The sequence below is a fragment of the Amphibalanus amphitrite genome, unplaced genomic scaffold (assembly GCF_019059575.1).
Source record: "Amphibalanus amphitrite isolate SeventyFive unplaced genomic scaffold, NRLGWU_Aamphi_draft 001261F_arrow, whole genome shotgun sequence".
Classification (NCBI taxonomy): Eukaryota; Metazoa; Arthropoda; class Thecostraca; order Balanomorpha; family Balanidae; genus Amphibalanus; species Amphibalanus amphitrite.
The window spans coordinates 60,133-79,938 of record NW_024882754.1 but is presented as its reverse complement, the minus strand read 5'-3'; the positions used below and the strand labels follow the sequence as shown (position 1 = coordinate 79,938).

General features: G+C 48.6%; 1 protein-coding gene and 1 long non-coding RNA gene across 2 annotated transcripts in view; one reads left to right on the top strand and one right to left on the bottom strand.

Moving 5' to 3' along the window:
* The window catches only part of LOC122371599 (semaphorin-5B-like), a 57,657-nt gene that overhangs the window by 13,648 nt on the left and 24,203 nt on the right, over positions 1-19,806 (bottom strand). Inside the window, exons 3-4 of the mRNA XM_043348022.1 lie at positions 6,920-7,019; positions 5,751-6,267 (exon numbers count right to left, since the gene is read on the bottom strand). Coding sequence (XP_043203957.1) covers positions 5,751-6,267; positions 6,920-7,019 — 617 coding nt within the window. The remainder of the gene's footprint in view (positions 1-5,750; positions 6,268-6,919; positions 7,020-19,806) is intronic.
* LOC122371601 lies at positions 2,837-5,837 on the top strand. Its single transcript, XR_006254758.1, has 3 exons — positions 2,837-2,849; positions 4,879-4,959; positions 5,761-5,837. It is a non-coding gene; the product is annotated as an uncharacterized LOC122371601 (long non-coding RNA).

Sequence of the window (19,806 nt, the reverse complement as noted above, 5' to 3'; positions counted from 1 at the left end):
GAGAGAGAGAGAGAGAGAGAGAGAGAGAGAGAGAGAGGGGGGGGGGGGGAGAGAGAGAGAGAGAGAGAGAGAGAGAGAGAGAGAAGAAATAGAAGAGTAGAGTGCAGGAGAGAGGGGACGGAGAGTGAGAGAGAAGTGAAATGCAGAGGGAGGGAGCGGAGCAGACGAGGGTACAGTGTAAACGGATGTAGCGCTGGAGCACTGATGGCGAGACAGCACGTGTGCATTAACAAGAAATACCTGATTCGGCCATCGGCCATCCCGCTGCAAACAGGATACCCGTTTCGGGATTTCCGGATTACACGCCAGAATGTGGTGTACTTATGATAATTTTGTTGATTCGGCATTCCAAGAGGGCTCGCCAAATAGCATATATATATATATATATATATATATATATATATATATATATATATATATATATATATATATATATATATATATATATATATATATATATATATATATATATATATATATATATATATATATATATATATATATATATATATATATATATATATATATATATATATCGATATATATATATATATATATATATATATATATATATATATATATATATATATATATATATATATATATATATATATATATATATATATATATATATCGATATTCAGAGGTGCAAAAACCTGCCAACTCGCCAACCAGAGTATGTGCCAGAGATAGCACTTTTAGCCCATGAAACGTGACAGATTGCGGTCAAGTAGCCACCAATTAGAGTGTGAGGCTCTATATTCCATATAAACTGCGAATAGTAAGATAGGTAGCTACTACGGGGCTCCACTTTTATTCATTTGTCATTTTGCAGTAACTTTACTTTTTGCAGTAAATTAGCTGTGGATTATAATCGTAACAGCTGCGCCATAACTGTGCGCATTTACGGGGGGCTGCAAAAAGCCGCGTATATTCGGATGCAGTATGAGTAGAGCATGGGTCCCGAAAAATTCTTCAGAAACTAGAGAAATTCTCGCGGCCACCGGCATTTAGGCGATCTGTTCGTGCTTTTGTCACTGGAGCGCTTCTTTCACGGAGATTGCGCCGGCCGCCTGCAACGGACGAAAAATACACGGCTTTGCAATCCGGCTGATCGTGGGAAAATACAGCCGGAGGTCTCGGCTCTATGCAGGTATACCACCGGGAGAGATGTATTTATTAAGTATAGTATATACCACTGGCTCGATGTATAGCCTGCAAGTTGGCTTTGGTGCAAACATGTCAAACAGGGTATAGGGCGGATCGATGTAAGCAAATCAGACGTTCAATTGACAATTTCCGATTCTTATTCGATAATTACGACCAATTATATTTTATTTTGGGAAGTGTTATTGGGACCGGAGCAATAAAATCTCATTTTCCCCTGTCTCCTTACCTACCTCCCAAACCCCTTGCTCACGATCATCTTTCCTCTCTTTAGGTATCAGTCTCCTTCCCGTCCTCCCCGAGTCTCTGACAAGTAATATCCATGTCTCTAAGTCTTTTCCTTCATCTGATCCTCCTTTCTCTCACCACCCTTCTCTCTCTCTCTCTCTCTCTCTCTCTCTCTCTCTCTCTCTCTCTCTCTCTCTCTCTCTCTCTCTCTCTCTCTCTCTCTCACCACCCTTCTCTCTCTCTCTCACCACCCTTCTCTCTCTCTCTCTCTCTCTCTCTCTCTCTCTCTCTCTCTCTCTCTCTCTCTCTCTCTCTCTCTCTCTCTCTCTCTCTCTCTCTCTCTCTCTCTCTCTCTCTCTCTCTCTCTCTCTCTCTCTCTCTCTCTCTCTCTCTCTCTCTCTCTCGTCCGTCTGTCCATCTCTTTGTCCGTCTCTCCGTCCGTTCGCCCGCCCTTCCGTCTCTCAGTCCGTCCGTCTGTCCGTCCGCCCTTCCGTCTCTCAGTCCGTCCATCCGTCCATCCGTTTCTCCATCCGTCCGTCCATCAGTCACTCTCTCCGTCCGTCCGTCATCAGTCTCTTCGTCCGTCCATCCGTCTCTCCGTCCTTCCGTCCGTCTCTCCGGAGGTGCAACTTTTCCCAAATAGTTCTTGGAACGTCACACATGGTATATCGAACCCACATATTACATAGAGGTGCAACTTTTTCAGGTCCCACGTTCACCACGTCCAACGTTCTAACAGGTCCCAATTTTCCTGCCTTTTGGGTCATTGACCTGACCTGGAAGGTCAACCGATGACCTAGGACCTTAAAATTGGGTATCATCGGCTTCCTCTCGTCACGGGCAACACGCTGGTTTTTTCCGCGAAGCTCTAGCTTGATCAGGAGCGAAACGGCAAGGGGTTATACCTTATACGTTCGCGGCTGGAAAAAAAAAACACCTATACGGACGAGGGTCAAGTTGAAAGTATTAATTTGGTTCAAAACGATGATGTAGATAAGTTAGTTATTTAAATCTAAATATCCTATGACGAGAGCGATGGACATTTTTGGTATGCAGTGTTATCCATTGAAAACAGGTCAAAGCTATTGAGTTTTTAATTTAGTGGTCGCCGCTTACTAATCATGCGGCATACACGCCGCACATAACCGCCAATGCCGCAACGCAGCTTAAATTTCGAAGTAAGCATTTAGTCTCACCCGCATTCATATGGTACCCGTCGTGTGTGTCCGAGAATTTCTCTAGTTTCTGAGGAATTTTTCGGGACCCATGCTCTGCTCATACTGCATCCGAATATACGCCAAAAAGCCGGCGGATTCTGTCACGCGGCGGCTGTCTCCATTGTAAATCCCCATTGCCTGGCCGTGGAGTTGGCGAGGGGCTGGCGGATTGTCACGCCGGCTGTGACAGTTTGTGACAGTGTGTTTTGAGTGTGTTAGCCGGGCTGGGGAGGTGAGGTGAGGCAGTTTGGGATCCAACAGCATTACTATGGCTGCGCGGGCAAGATGTGCGGGCTGTTTGTATGCCCCCAGCACAAGATGTATGCTGTGGATAGTAATATTTATCAAGGCCCTATATACCAGGTAGGGTCGTCCGGCGATTCTACCTTTTCGTGACGTCAGCTCGTGACGTCATTTGGAGTCAAGTCTCGAAGCCCCGTTCAATCCCCATGTAAATGAGCGATTTTCGAACCACTGTAGAATGAAGTCTGCACAAGATATATCAAACCTAAGTATCTTATCTGAAAGAGCAGACAATTTTCTGCAAGTTATCTATTCCGTGTTTTTCGCTAAATCTTTTGCTTTTTTCACAAAAGCGTAAAATGCCCCCCCATGTCTCCGCAGCCTCCCTGCCTCCGGCCGCCGTGCGGTCGCGGTAGTGTAGTGGTTAGCGTGCCCGCGCAGTATTCCAAAGGTCCCGAGTTCGAATCTATGCGGTGCGGAACTTTAATTGCAATTCCAAGCTGAATATACGCACATCCATAATAAATTATTATTCGTATAGCTAAACTGTCACCAAGCTATCCATATAAATTGACTTCACCCAAAATATCGGCAATATTCTATTAAAATATAAATTTAAATATGGCGGCTTGGACTGCCGCGTGCGTTAGGCTCCGCCCATAGCTCCGCCCACATGCGTGACGTCATTCGTGTTAGTGGACACACGCGGAGATAGGGGACGACATGGGCCTGATATTTATAGTTCAATCAGTCTTGAAGCATGTGGACCAGGATGGCATGATGTAAGACGAGCAATAGCCAATAACAGAGCCTTGAGGTGAGATTCAGCTAAAACTGTCAGCATACAAAAACTCAGTCAGAAAATTTGGCATAAGTGTAAATGGAAATTGGAAATCCAATTTTAGCTGTGTACCCTGATGTCAAAATTGAAGTAGATGATTTTTTTATGCATTCACATTTTTATTTGAATCATATCAATGAAATATTTTAGATTAAGGCTGGCATAACCATTTTTGTGTGCAAAACCTTAGGAGGAAAATTAATAAAATGTTGGGCAGCCCAAATGCTACCCCTCCATCGACCTTCAGGTTATGTTTGCAAAATAACCTGCTTTTGTTTGTGCCGGAGCCTACATGTTTTACATAATCCAAGTTTTACTAATAATTTTCAGTACCTATCCAAAATGTAGTTACCTTCTTTAAACTAGGCCCAAGCTTTGACCATACCTGGCATCTAGTTAGAAACTTGACAATGTTTTTGGTTTGCGGCATATAGGCACTTACCTAGGTACCCATTTTAGGTACCCAGGTGTTTTAAGGGTTTCAATGTTTGAATATTGTTGAGAAAAGAACAGTAGGTACAAATTGAAATAAGTGTCAGGTCTCAAGGTGCTCAATAAGAGTGCCTAACATCATTGGAACCTGTCCTAAAATATGTTAAAATTCAAGAAATGATCAAAATTTCAGAGATCAGGGAAAAGTAGCATCCAGTCATCTCAATGTAAACTCCGTCAGGTCAGCTGACATCACCTGGTTGATGGAGGCTGCGTGACAGATTCCGTGTGCCACTGGCAAAGTATGTGACAGCTGAAGAGGTTTTTGCACCTCTGTCGATATTGACTCAATACTGAGACAACCGTTCATTTTTATAACCTCATCAAATGTTACGTAATGATGAAAATCAAATTAGTCGAAATAACTTTATTTACTCAAACTTATTTATTCCAATCCTGTCACAACAGCTAAAAAGATCCCGTACCTGTAGCTTATAACAAGAAAGGACTATTGGGATTCCACAAGATAAGCATTCGGGAGTGTATGGCCTTACATGTGGTGTATGCGTAGTACGCATGTATGCGTTTCGGGATTCGGGGGAGGATTTAAAACATTTGATGACATGGTAAATGTCCAAAATTATAAATGCATGCTCCTCTTTTTATAAAGCATCCCTATCTTCCTGGTCTGACCCCAAGTGGCGTGTAGCGTTCATCAATGTGTCTGACCCGTTTTAAGTCCATTTGCAGAAGGCCATCACCGGACACACTGCGCAAAAGAAGCCAGGCGAGACATTTCAAAAGGACATGATCCAATAGTCGCATTAAGATGTAAGTACCGGCGATGACACGCACACGGATTGAAACAGTCGTGCGCCATTTAACGTGCGTGTAAATGCTAATGATACAAGGGTTCTGGGTAACCGTCTCTTTCCCTGCAATGTTCTTGCGATGTAGCTCCGCCTTAACGTCAATTTTAACGGTTCTGACTTAAATCAAGTTGGAATTAGCGTTAATGACAGGTCTAACCCGAGGACAATATAGACCGGAGTGACATTGCTGATTGATGATGGAAAACATACAAAGAAAGGTGTGGCATCATTGTGTTAACGCGATCGACAAGTCCAATGTCCATAGACAACAGCCGCCGGGCGCTGAACATCTCGATGACCAGGATTACTGTAAGGCGACTAGTGGCATCACTGCAGCTTTTATCAAGTTATCTGTGACAGGACGAGTGTCGCGTCTCGTCTGCTGAAAATGGGCGACACGGCCTCCTAATTTGGCCGGCCCGTATAACGGAGGGCCTCTCTGGTTGAACAGGTGTTACAGAAGAGAGCCGCTACTTAGCGAGAGATAAGAGACCGGTGCATCCAGGATTTGAAAACAGTGTAACATCCCGACACCCGGGCGACAATTCAGAGATGTAATGCGATTAGAGTAGACGTTGAAATATGAGAGCATGGACTTGTCATTTACTGTAAATGGGCACTGACGCCATGCTCATAAAAAGTGAATACATTACAGTTCATAACATTCTGCCTGCTGCTATCACCGGTTCACAGGGAGGGCAGATAAGTTACAGCCCCGGCGGAGAACAGGAGTCCCATTCCGCAGCTCACCTTTCCACAGTTGAGCAGCTCGAACGCCTCCTCCCTGAAGACGAAGTAGACGAAGTCGGCCGTCTCGAAGGAGCCGACGAACTGGGGCTCCCGCAGCAGGCGGGTGTCGTACTTGCTGGTACGCAGGGCGGCGCGGCCGCTGACGCCGGCGCCCCGGTACACGGCCGGGTCCAGGCCAGAGAAGTCGGTCGGCGTGGCGGCCACGATGTCGCCGTCGGCCGTCAGCACGGAGGTGACGTTGAAGCGCGGAGAGTAGGGCGCCACGGCCACGCCCGACTCGGAGGCCAGCACGGTGCGCAGCGACTCCAGCACGCGCCACGTGCACTGCGGCTGGAAGGCGTTGGTGCCGCAGGCCAGCAGCCGGTCGCCGCGGCTGTGCAGCGCGCGGATGTAGTTTCGGCAGTCGCCGGCCGCCTGGCCCTTGATCTCGCAGAGTGTGGCGTCGCGCGGCGTCGGCGGCCAGTGGACCGACTCCAGCTCCTGCAGACCACGCACACTGAGACGGTACAGCTGGTCCCTGGGGAGAGAGACACGCGGCGCCCACTCAGACTCCGGGTCACGGAGAGGCGCGGCGCCCACTCAGACACCTAGCTGAGCATCCTGGAGCGGCCAGACACCTGACTCAGACACCTAACAGAAGTGGGCTAAACCAACATCGAAGCCGCCGCGCTGGAAGTACTTGGAAAGCCGCCGCCTACATCAGCCCTGCCCCGGACTCGAGTGACGTTATCCACCTGTTATCCAGTGTGGTGGCTAGCTGCACATAGTAAAATGGTGTAAATAAATTACCAGCATTATCACGAAAATGCAAAAAATGGCATCGTTAGCATTCCAACAAATAAATATAAAACGACTCAAACATAACTGATATCTATGCCTCAAATCAAACTTTTAAGACGTTTGAACTTACAACCTTAAGATAAGTCTAAGTCTAATCAAAACAAGGACTGCTTTGACGTAGCTAACGGCAATCCTGGCATCATTTGTGGTATTTGAATTTTTAAACAAACTACCTATACTTCCAATTAACTATCGACAGGTATTCGCTTCTTTTTGGATTCAACTTCCCATGATGATAACATTTTTCGCATTTTCCTCTGTTGCGATCTCGATCAGGATTAGCTGTGACAGCCAGCAATTAGGCCCGACAAGTCACTGCAAACTCTTACCTGGCTCCCACGATCATCTGGTACTTCTGAATGTCGAACAAGATCTCGGAGAAGGCCGTGACTCCGGGCGGCGCGAACCTGTCCAGCGACTCCCTCAGCTCTGGAACGGAGCGGCGCAGGTCAGCAAGGCCGAGCTCCCCCGAGAGTTACAGCGACACCCACACACACCGCCCCAGGTCTGTCAACACTCTGGGCTCCAACTCCGCTCCGCCAGTGGAGGAGGACATCCCTAACAGCGCCGCCCTGGACCCCGGCGGTGGGGTAAAAAATTAATTATTGGTGCTAAAAGGGATAAATCATACAAATGTTTCATCATAGACCTCTGTATACCGCGGTATACAGAGATATATGGTTTCATTGATAGTGCATAATTAAGTTTAAACGGTCACTTTTATCTTAATTTTGCATGTTTTGTATGCCTATACATGCATTTAGATTTGTGAAACCGGAGCCGGCAACCAATTTTTCGTTAAAGAACGAGCTGCTCAACCATCGTTATAATTAAATTCACATCATACGTGTAAGTTGTAACCGCGGCCAATCTGATTTTAAACTGCATTCCAAGAACATCGGGTTTGCACGTTTGACACGAAAATATGTGCTCTACGCAATGCATATTAAGATCAGTTCCAATTAAACCATTGGGTAACATCGGCTGGTCGATCTTGAATTAACGACTCAGTAGAACGTGGATGGTGACACACCTATCAATGCACGCAGCTTTGTTGAATTATGCGCATATAAACCGACCAATAGTCTTGTTTGAGCGAGAGCATGGTCATGCATAGGTACATGCATCGGACACATATTTGGCTTTTGGGTCTGGTTGGGTATATCACGGGCGTAGGAACGTCATGAAAAGTGAGTGGGCCACCCTGTCAAGGGGCCTCCTTTTCCAGGGGGCCTCCTATTTTCAGGGGCCTCCAACTTTTGCCTCGTCCTGCTGGCTGCTTTCAAGTATGACCTCCAAATCTAGCTTCTGAGCTCGGGCAGATGTACCCAGGGGCGTAACCGCTTAAGCGAACAGTGCGGAAAGTCCGCGCACCATTTTTAAAACTTATTCCCCCTCCGATTTTTTTTAAGAATCTATTTGCCGCAAACGGCGCATGAGCCCTGAAAACCCTTACACAAATGTCTTCCTCGTTTCCCAGGTGCCCCCATTAGCTTCATAGGCGCCCTCTTTGGCATATAAGCGCCCTATGTATAGTCATCAGAGACATCCCTATATGTCCCACAGTCGCCCCGTTGTCGCATACAATGTGCGCTTATCATAGACGTCTCTCTTTTATGGACACTTGAAGGCGCCTCTCTTTGCCATGTCGGCGCTCCTGTTTCTTATGAATGCACCCCCAGGCCCCATGGCATTGATCAATTGCAGTCTGCAGATCTCTATTGCATGTGGACGCCCATATATGTACCTAGGCTTCAGAGGCGCCCCTCTTTCGCATTGAGGCGCCCCTATGGGCTTCATAGGCGCCCCTCTATTGCACGTAGGTGCCCTACTATCTCAGAACCGCTCCCCTTTGGCATGCAGACGCCCATCTTTCGTACGGAGGAGCCGCTGTGGTTCTTAGAGATTAGACTTAGAGGTGCTCCCAGACGCAGATGGGGCTCTCGGAGTCGACAGTGTGGGACCTTCAGTCGCTGATGGGTGCCCGCCAGATGTGGACCCTCGGAGACGCCGGTGTGGGGCCAGGGGCGGCGCCACGGGTTTTCGATAGGGGGGGACGGGGACCGAAAATCGAAAATCCCAAAAGTAGATACTGATCGTGTATGCAAAAAAAAAAAAACGAGGCACGTAACGCCGCGAAACTTGGCAAGGCCCAAAACACATCGAATGGTGCATCCCGTTTCCAAACTTATCCTAGGACACCTAAGATCGATCACCTTTTCAAGCATCCTTGCCTCTAAATCAAAATTTGCAGTCTTGCCAACTCAAAGCTGGTTTCCTACAAGCTGCGAATTGCTTAGGCATAAGTAGCAGTGCCAGCTATTCTTACATTTCGTACTTTCAAATTTTCGATCTTACGTCTGGTCAGCTTCAGGGCTTCACCATCATATACATAGTCATGGAGGAAAAGTGGGAATGTCTTCTGCTCTGACAAGTGCGCCAAAACTGCAATATAATTTCAGAATCATGACATCACCACCTGATCCATATGCAACGGGCAGGGTGCAGCTAATGGCTAGCCGTCAGTGGTCATGTCATCGGTGGTCACTCAAAAGGCCATGCTAGGTCATGGAAGGTCACCAACCGTTATTAGATCACACTTTCTGATGGATTTTACTTGCCAAGAGCTTCGCGGGAAAAACGAGCGCATGCACCGTTGAAAAAATTGAGTGAAAGGGTCTCAGGTCCGGCGACCTCTGCAGGTGAAATGCCCCAGGGTAGGATTCCGGTCCTTGTTGATTAACTTCGTCAAAAATGGCAGTAGAGCTGTGATGTCGGCACCATTGTGTTCGTCATGATCGAGCTGGCACGACCTACATCGTTCTCATATTCACCCTCCAATCGTAACAACTACAGCAGGGATTGGCAAATGGCGGGGCACCCCCTTTGGGAGGTAATGAAGGTCTCTGGAAACCTCATCCCACATCTCTTAAGCATTAGTGGCTCTCCTTATGGAACAGGTTTCTTGACTGGTCTGTTTCACCCCAGAATTCAAAGACTAGTCAAGGTAAAACCGAGCGCACCACAGTGAGCACAATTTGATAAGCTGGTGTATCTCAATTTTCATGTAGAACCTTTCACGTACCACGGACCTAAAACCCTTTCGTGCACTCATGCAAAAGCAACTGCCATGTTTCAACAGCTGGTAATGGCATTTTCACAGCCGCTGACGTAAGAAGGGGAGGGATGGGGGGCTCGATTAGACCCCCAGCCGTTCGGCCGCCGACCGAACTTAGTTTTGCAGAAAAAAAAACGAGTGCTATCGAACCCCTTGACGAGAGGGAGCCGATGCTATATCCAATTATAAGGTCTTGGGCTACTGCGTGCTTTTTTGGTCCTGCCTGTGATCTATCCGAACACTTCTCCCCACAAGTGCTGGGGTTAAATGGCATAGATTTCAAATGGTTCCTGTGGTAGAACTGCCATGCTTGAATTTGACTCATTAGGAATGGAAAATTTTTCATATAGTAACGGAAATCAATGGAATTTCAGCTTGGTTTTATCGGCAATGGGGTCTGGCAGTGGGGTGGGGAGGTAATAAGTAATAACCCTGCCTGGCGCCCCAAAAAGGGGGCACGATCCCCGAGGCCCTGCCGATCACCTTATAACTACAGACATCACAGCTCCACACCTTTTGCAGATGGCCAGGACCCCTGCGATGCATCCCAACAGCAATCTTTATTCAGAACCTGCCTTGATTAACCAACGATGCATTAAATGCCACGGATAGCTCTATAATGCATTATTATCAACTATTGAACGGGCCTCGCCGATAGGGGGGTACTGTACCCCCCTAACTTTCGATAGCGGGGGACCTGTCCCCCCCGTCCCCCCCGGTGGCGCCGCCCATGTGTGGGGCCCTCAGAGATGCCGGTATGTGGCCCTTAGAGACACCGGTGTGGAACCCTCAGATACTTCAGTGTGAAGCTCTTACAATTGCTGGTGTGGAGCTATGAATGCGCTGGCTTAAATCGCTCAGAGGCCGGTACATGGACATTAGAGCTCAGTGAGAGCTTGTGTGGTGCCTTCAGTGGCCTTGTGGAGCCGTTAGACATCAACATGGTGCTCTCAGGAGCCGGTGAGTCCTCGGAGTCACTGGGGGCCTTCAGAGCTCCGAGATACTGGTGTGGGGCCCTCAGAGGTGTCGGTGTGGGTCCTTCAAATGTACCTATAGAGCCTTGAGATGCACAGGTGTGGTGGCCCACAGAGGCGCCGGTGTGGGGCCCCCAGAGCCACCGATATAGGGCCCTAAGAGACACTAGTATGACCCTCAAAGGCGCCGCTGTGTGGCGCTCATAAACACTGGCGTGGAGCCATCACAGGCGGGTGGAGCCGTTGGAGGCCGGAAAGGGCCCTTAGATGCCTACAAGGAGCCTTCAGAAGCCGGCGTGGCATCCTTATGGGGATAAGCGTGTCTACTTAGGAGCCCTTGAGATGCTCTCATGAGCTCTGTGGGGCCCTACCGAGCCGTAATATGGCCACGGCCAATTGCCGCCGCATGGCTCTTCGGACTATCATTCTCAGGGGCCTCATCTGCCTAGTTTGAATAGAAGGGCCTCTCAGACCGTCAGTCTCATGGGCCTCCTCTGGCTAGTATAAATAGAAGGGCCTGTTAGACCATCAATCCTAGGGGCCTCCTCTGGTTAGTATAAATAGAAGAGCCTCTCAGACCATTAATCTCAGGGGGCTCCTGTGGACAGTATAAATAAAAGGGCCTCTCAGACCATCAGTCTCGGGGGCCTCCCTAGAAAAGTGTAAATGTGGATAGAGGGCCCCCTCAGATTCATTAGGAGTGGACCTCTCTGACTATCAGTCTCAGGGGCCTCTTGTGGCCAGTATGAATATAAGAGCCTCTCAGGCCATCGGTCTCAGGGGCCTCTTCTGACTAGTGTGGATAGAGGGCCCTCCCAGACCACCGCTTTCAGGGGCCTCCAGTGGCCAGTTATATGAACAGAAGGGCCTCACAGCCATCAGCATCAGGGGCCTCTTCTGACTGGTGTGAATATGAGGGCCTCTCATACCATCAGTCTCAGGGGCCTCCTCTGCCTAGTGTGAATATAAGGGCTTCCCAGGCCATCAGTCTCAGGGGACTCTTCTGGCCCTGGTGCCGGATTGAGGGACCTCCTAGACCGAAAGTTTTGGGGGTCTCCTCTGGCCAGTATGAATAGAAGGGCCTCTCAGTCCATCAGTCTCATGGGCCTCTTCTGCCTGGTGTGATTATAAGGGCCTCTCAGGTCATCAGTCTCAGGGGCCTCCTCTGACTACAGTGTAGATGGATAGGCCTCCCAGACCATCAATCTCAGGGGCCTCATCTGACTATTGAGGATAGAGGGGCCTCCTCTGACTAGTGAGGGTAGGGGGCCTCGGCTAGACCGCCAGTGTCAGGGGCCTATTCTGACTAGTGTGGATGGAGGGGCCTCCCAGACCACCAGTCTCAGACATCTGACTAGTGTGGATAGAGGGGCCTCCCAGACTGCCAGTGTCAGGGGCCTCCCCAGACCAGTGTGGATATTGGGGCCTCCTCAGATCCACTAGGGCCTCTCAGGCCATCAGTCTCAGGGGCTTCGACTGACAAGTATGAACAGAGGGCCTCCTTGGATCCATCACGGCCCCTTGGAGTCCGTGCGTGGGGATTCGTGGAACTTTTTTTACGGAGTTTGTTTATTCTGGAAGGTGACGACGTCCTCTCAAATCGAGACGAGGGGCCTCGAGTAAAAAGTGGGTGGGCCAAAACACAAGGTTGGCCCCCCCACCTCGAAAAGTGGGTGGGCACTTGCCCACCTGGCCCCCCCCCCCCCCTGTTCCTACGCCTATGGGGTATATTGATGCCTGAGGCGTGGAGGAACAGAACATCTTCCACCGCCAGTTGGGCCTAAAAGTGCCGTCTCTTCTTCTCGTGCCGCATGAACATTCATAATCTAGACACATATCTTACTGTCAACATGTTCGTCGAGGTAAAAACTTGACGCAAGCAAGGCAATAAATTCTGACATAAGCGTGGAAGTTAAATGTGTTCCGCTTAAATTAGAAGGGTGCCGCGTGCTAAGTGGTACCTACGATTGGAAATTCGCAATTAAACAAAACATGAATTATAGACTCAGCCGCTCAAATGTATATAGACGGTAACCTTTTGATTGCTATAAAGCCAACAATTAAATGTTAATGTATTTGAAATATCTCTATTCTTAAGTCTTACCGGTATCGTATAGGGTAGGGTGGGGTAATTTGAACATATTTTTACGTCTTCTCCGTCGTACCAAATTCCAGCTCAACCCTGGATGAAGAAAAACTGTTTCAGTAGCGCAATGGTCACTTCCTTTCACCATGCAAACCTCATTTTTGGACGAGCCGAGCGTACCTTGGATAGCATAGCCTCACTTCTCCACCAAGTCACGGTGTGTTCAAATTGCCCCACCGTGGGGTAATTTGAACATACTGCCTTTACGTGCCATAAAAACGATCATCTCGCCAGCACCGATGTTGTTTGATGCATAAACAAATTGGCAGAACAATTCTAAACATACTTTCATTTGAAAAATCAACAAAACAACAAGCATAACACTTGCAGAGTATCAATATATGCATGCTGCACACCGGTCAGTTGACAGAAGTCGCCTCTCTCCAGTTAACAGAACGTCTATCATTTCCGTTCAATAAAAACTCTCCCAACCTTACTTCATCTGTTATAGTGGTGCCAATCGGAACCTGGACATTAGGAGTTCTGATTTTGTCCAATGTCCAATTCGGAATTGGTTGGACAAAGTTAGCAGACTGGACAACATTGGACGATGGCTTACTACACTTCAGCATTTTTATGAAGTAATCGTGCAAGCATTGATTGGCGAATGGAAAGCTTAGTTAAGCTCTCAATATAATGAACACTTTTCAGCTGGTAAAACCAGTGGCGTATCCAGGATCTTGAAAAGGGGAGGCCAAACCTGCTCAAGGGGGCCCCACCCTTACCTTAGGGGCCCCAGTGGTAGCATACTTAACCCACGTACAGGTGCGGTTCTTTGCCACTGAAGAAACGAAGCGAGCGAGCCGCTCAGAGTCACCGGTGTTGGTCCCTCAGACGTGTCTATGAAAGGCCGTCAGATGCGCTGGTGTGGGGTCCACACAGGCGCCGTTGTGGGGGCCTTAGGGCTTAGAGACGTTGGTAGGGGCTGTCATAGGCATGTATGAGACCCTGAAAGTTACTAGTGGCCCTTCATAGGCCGGCAAGGGAACCTCAGAGATGCCGGTAAGAGGCCCTCAGAGTCGCTGGTAAGTGGCCGTTAGATGCGCTGGTATAGGGCCCTCGGAGGCGCCGGTGAGCGGGCCTTCAGAGCCGCCGATGTAGGCCGTTAAGAGGCGCTGGTGTGGGACCCTTAGAGGTGGTGGTGACCGGTGAGGGCCCTCCCAGTCGCCATTGTAAGGGCCCTCAGAAATACTGGTGTGGGCCGTGGGGGAATAACAAACAGGTGTGGGGCCCTTACAGCTGATCCCTCATTGGTCGGCAAGGGCCCTCAGAGACCGGCAAGGTCCTTCAGAACCTCGGGTGGGGCCCTTCTGGAGATAAGTGTGGCTACATAAGAGCCCATGACGTGTTCTCAAAAGCCCCGTGGTGTCCTTTCACTCCTTTCCAGTTGAAGCGTGGCCAGCGCGGACCCTCTGATGTCGATTGGCACCGTAGGGCCCCTCGGGCCCGAGGGGACCCTAAACCACATAACGGACACGTGTCCCTCGCCCCCTGGCTATGCCATTGAATCCAAGTGATCAGGGGCCGTTAAGGCAATCAGGGACCTCTCAGGTGACTGCAGAGGCTTTTCAATTGATCAGGGGCCCACCAGGTTACCGTGACCAGGAGACCCTCTGATAATCAAAGGCCGGTTATACCAGGGACTCCACGGGCAACTAAGGGCCTTCATGTGACTGCAGAATCCCTTCAGATAACCAGGTACTCCCCGGGTAAACATGGGCCCTTCAGGTGACCAGGGCTTCTTCAGATGACTGGCCAGGGGCCATCCAGGGGATCAGGGGCCCCTTGGGTAACTAGGGGCCACTCAGATAACCAGAGGTCCCTCAGGTAACCGGAGGCCCCTCGGGTAACCAGGGGACCCTCAGGTAACCAGGGGCCATCGTAACCAGGGGTCCTTTACCAGGAGTCCCTCAGATAACCAGGGGTCCCTCAGGTAACCAGGGGCCCCTCAGGTAAACAGGGGTCCCGTGACCAGGGGCCCTCAGGTAACCAGGGCCCTTCAGATAACCAGGGACCCCTCAGGTGACCAGAGGCCCCTTGGGTAGCCAGGGGTCCCTTAGACAACCAGGAACCTCTCGGACAACCAGGGGCCCCTCAGATAATCAGGGGCCCCTCAGGTAACTAGGGGCTCGTCAGATAACCAGGGCTCCTCAGGTAACCAGGGGGCCCCTCAGGTACCCAGGGCTCTCAGGTAGTTAGGGGCCCTCTGTGTTTGTGACTGTGATAGATATCGCTCTTTGATATTGTTTTTTTTTTCGAGTAAAAGACATTCTGTAGTACTGGAATTAAGGCAGGGAGACCCATAACGCCTTCGTCACGCTGGTTCCCCTGAGTTATCCTTGGACCTCAGGGGCACCCGTGGCCCCCTTGGGTACGTCACTGCACTCAAGTGACCCAAAGGGCCCACTTGCATGTCTGATCCCAAAGGGGGAGGTCATGGCCTCTTGGCCTCCCCCTGGATACGCCACTGGGTAAAACTACAATATAAATAATTTAAATGACAGCTTTGGATGCTGATCAATACGTAATTTTCGGACATATTTGGACACATGGCTGACTTAAAATTTTTGGACGGAAATTCAACGTAAATGCCGGAAATTAGACGGAAATTAGACACAAATTTTCTGAAACTGGCATCACATAGCTGCTACTGCTTTGTGTCGAACATATTGGCAAAAAAAAAAAACGAGAAACGTTGTTTTTCGGAGTTATATCTGTCTTTCTTGAAATCCTCACACTATGTTCAAATTACCCCACGCTAAAAGTCATTTTGCCATATTTTAACACAGGTTTCAAAAGCCAATTTTTTGGGTTGAAGGCACTTTATAGTTCATTGTACAACAAAAGCCGTTGTGCATTAAGTGCTAGCAATGTAATATTTTGCGCTGCAATGAAGTTGCAATGACGTGTTGTTGGGCGTTTTTACTTGCGAAATTGATTTTTTACATTGTGCGTCAACATCTTAATTCCCTGAAACTTTAACCCGCGCGGGGCTGGGGTCTCCAGCCGAACGCGCGGGGCTGGGGGGGGGGGGGTAAATTTTACCCCCCCTGTTATCTCCCGAACTAATGGTCCGATTTGGAAAATTCAAACGCCGATCGAAAGCTCTCATCACGAACTACTAAAAACATGTACTTAATTTAAAGTTTGAGGTCAAGGTCAAGGTCAGGTCAAGGGTACAAATTGCAAGTTTCTACAGTATCGGCCTTGCACCGTAGTTGCCGAAGAATGGAGTCATGGACTGAGACTGATCGCCCAAAACGTGTTCTTAGGCTACCAAGACAATATTAGTTGCATACAATATCATTCAGAGGTCAAGGTCAAGGTCAGGTCAGGTCAGGTCAGGTCACCAAAAAACAAAATATAGAAAAGGGCATGTGCGACACATGTTTTATGGGTCATTTTACTCATAGAATTCAATAGGCACACTCAATAAGTGATATGAACCACCTCTGGATGAATTTCAGGTCGAGGTCAGGTCAAGGTCAGGTCAAGTGAGGTCAAATTTTGAAGTTGGTTGTTAAGGCCTAAAAAGGTGTCTATCTGATGCAGTTTTTCACGGCGAATCGAATGGTGCTATTTTTGTTTCCGTACGAGGTCTAGAACTTCCAAAAAAGTCATTTTTCAAAAATTTTGTGTGTCGTGACGTCATAAAATTTTGAATAACTCCCACATTTTTGAACCGATTCTTCTAAAATTTGGTATGTAGGTGCATATAGACCACTTCTCTGACATATATTCCGGTTTTTTCGATAGACTCAAAATTTTAGATTTTATAATGATTTTCCCAAAAAATCAGTTTTTTGAAAAAATTTAGGCCAAAATCCAAAATTTTCAAAAAACCGAGATAGCCATTTGATAGACAAAGTAAAATTACGTATAACCTTTTTTGTTACGTCTTGATTCCTTTAAAAATGAAGATGTTAGCGGCGTTTGAACTTTTGCCGTTTTTGAGGCGAAAATGGCGAACATGACGTCACTAAAACGTCAATTTCTCAAAAATTTTCCGACGGATTTCGCTCAAATTTTCAGGGAAGGTGTTAAATTGATGTAAGAAAAGGTACTGAAAGTTTGGCGGCGCTGCGCGTCGCCGTGTTTGAGATATCGCAAAAATTCGCGAGGGGGGGGGGTAAAATTTACCCCCCCAGCCCCGCGCGGGTTAAACCCCGTTCATATGATAGCCCTTTTAGTTACGATAATTTCCCTAATTGGTCTTATTGTCGCGTCACTTATGGATTTTCCATAATTTTGTGTTATTCATACTATGTTCAAATTCCCCCACATGTTCAAATTACCCCACCCTACCCTACTCAGCACGATGTACGTACCTACTTAAGAGCTAATTACGCCCCCACAGCCCAGTGAGCCAAGTCAAGTGAGCAGTAATCGCCGCGCAATTTGGAGTGTGGATCGCTCTTACTCGTAAATGTACAACAGTTAGGCACAATGCCTACAATACCATAGGTACTACTATTTATTCCTACATAGGTATTTGCCATTAATCCTAACAACTTGATTATGCAATGCTGTATTATTGGTTTGTGTTCAATCAACTTTCTTGAATACATAAGCTAAAATAGAGCTAACCGTCTACCAGATAAAAGCTAGAAAAAGCCGGAATAAATCAAAATCGTGGAACACCAAGCATCTTCTGTAGATTTGCAGACGGGCATGGCGAAAATACAACGTACCAGACATAAAAATGTGATTAGGTGCTGGCGTTTGTCCGACATGCAAATGCCTTAAAAGCTAACACGTAGATCGTACACGCTACTCGGCTAGCTTCCTGAGAAACGTCTCCGCCGATGGAAACTCGGCCAGTTGTGCCTCTGAAGCGTGATGCAATGAAACAATGCCGCGATTGTTCGATAGAGCCGGCAGGGGCAGTATCAGCACTCCCGAGTATGGCCGTGTGTGTTTCACAGGGCTGTGCTCGACGCCGGCTGCGCCCGCTCCCAGCCAGCCTTACCCACTGACCGCGCCACCGGCACGCGTGCATGCTCGAATCGCGTTCAAGAATCTCTCTATCCCGCCGCGGATGTGGGGTGGATGCCCAAACCGGGCAGCGTGCGGTTAGACTAGCCACTGCGGTTCCCCAAGCAGCCGCGTGTTTTACAGAAGCATGACTTCTTCGAATCCTGGAAAGGTATTATAAAAGTGCACCATCAGATATCGTACATGTAACTGATCACCGTATCCACACAAACGTGGAGCAATGTTGCCAATGCCGAGAAACTATTGATGTCATGATATGATAGAAAGCTTATATATGGGAAGGCTTAGCTCCATAGGGCTGCAGGACCTACTAACACTCCAGCACGAGTTGGCACATTTAAACAAGACTCGCACGTCTGGAAATCAATATGCACAAATGTTAGGTATAAACTGCGAACACTGAACAATTAAACAATTACGTATGGTTAGCTGTGAAGTAAAAAGGTTACCACCACCAATCGCCTCATTAGGCCACGGTGACCCACCTGAGAAAACCACTGGTCCCACCAAGACCACCATTAGCGATAAGAAGCTTTAGCAGGATAATACAAATTGTCCCCAACAGCTCGCCAGGCAATCGACTGACACTGCACGCAGACCGCAGTCGTCTGGCCGAGCAATCAGTCACACCCAAATCAGCCCATCGGCGGCTGGGAATTTAACGACCGCTGCACTGCCATTATTTTGTGGTTTTCGAGCACATGCACGCCTGGCACATACGCGAAAGAAACGTGCACGGCTGGCCACAAAGCGTGCTGGGAGGCAGCCGCACCGCCAGCGCAGCTCGAGTGTGTTCAGTTCAGCATGTCCAACCGCGGCATGCGGACCATCGGCACACTAACGGCGGTAAAACGAAATAACAGCTTACGGACGGACACGCTATATAAATAAACGTTTATTTATACGTCCGTGCTTGCTAAGTGCCATCCAATGATTTTCAAGTAAAAATCAAGAACAAATATAAATTTGAGATATATTTAGTTGAGGGACTAAATGCATAAAAATATTCATATTAGCACGCATAATAATTTGCCTGGGAATTAAGAAGGAGGTAATACATAAATGAATAAATATCATGTCGCGCTAAATCAAAATCACGATACATGATTCGACGAAAACTACAGCGGCGTAATAATCCGCTGATAGCTGGAGGTGAACGATAGATCAGACATCAGTAGCCACCACCTGCACACCTGGTGCAGTTATCACTTCCGACTCAATTTAATTACTGTAGTTGAAGTCGCCCAACAACAAAAATGACCAGCCCCGGTCGCCTATAACGGTCGGCTCGCTCCCATGGTGGTAGGGAGTTCCGAAACCCGCTACACGAGCTCTGCACCAGTGCTGTCGAACATATCCGTGATTTTCCTGTTAGATGGACCGACGATAGTGAATAATCCTGCATTTCCTATGAATCTGTTCACTGTCGCTTCTCATGACACGCGACGGTTGTATTTCCTGGCGAGACTAATCCACGGCGCGGCGGGAGGGAGGACCACAGCCACTGCCTCATACTAGGCCGGAGGCCCGACCTTTCCCCGGGCGGAGCAACTCGGACACACATATCGGACGCAGTCGGCGAAAGCACAGCCTCAGCAGCTGGCCGGGACGCATGCCTGTTACCACGGTCGAACGGGAGGGGCGGACGGACCCCCGCGGCCGCGGCCGGCGCGGAGCTGCACGTCCGAGTGGGGTTATGGCCGACCCCCGCGGTCACTGCAGCCGCTCAGCCCGAGCTGAGAGGCTAGAGCCGACCCCCGCGGCTCTATAATAGCCGCCGCCCAGCACCAGCCGGAGACCGCGGATGGTATCTGCGTGTCCCGGCTGCAGGCCGACCTCGACTTTCACACGATTTGCGGTACGTGCAGTCACACATACCAGAAAAGGCATTCCACTGGTCCTATGACGATCGTAATGTTCGAGTTCTCTCCGCTCTGAGACATTCCGAATGAATGTGCCTAACTAACAAATGCTTACTTATGT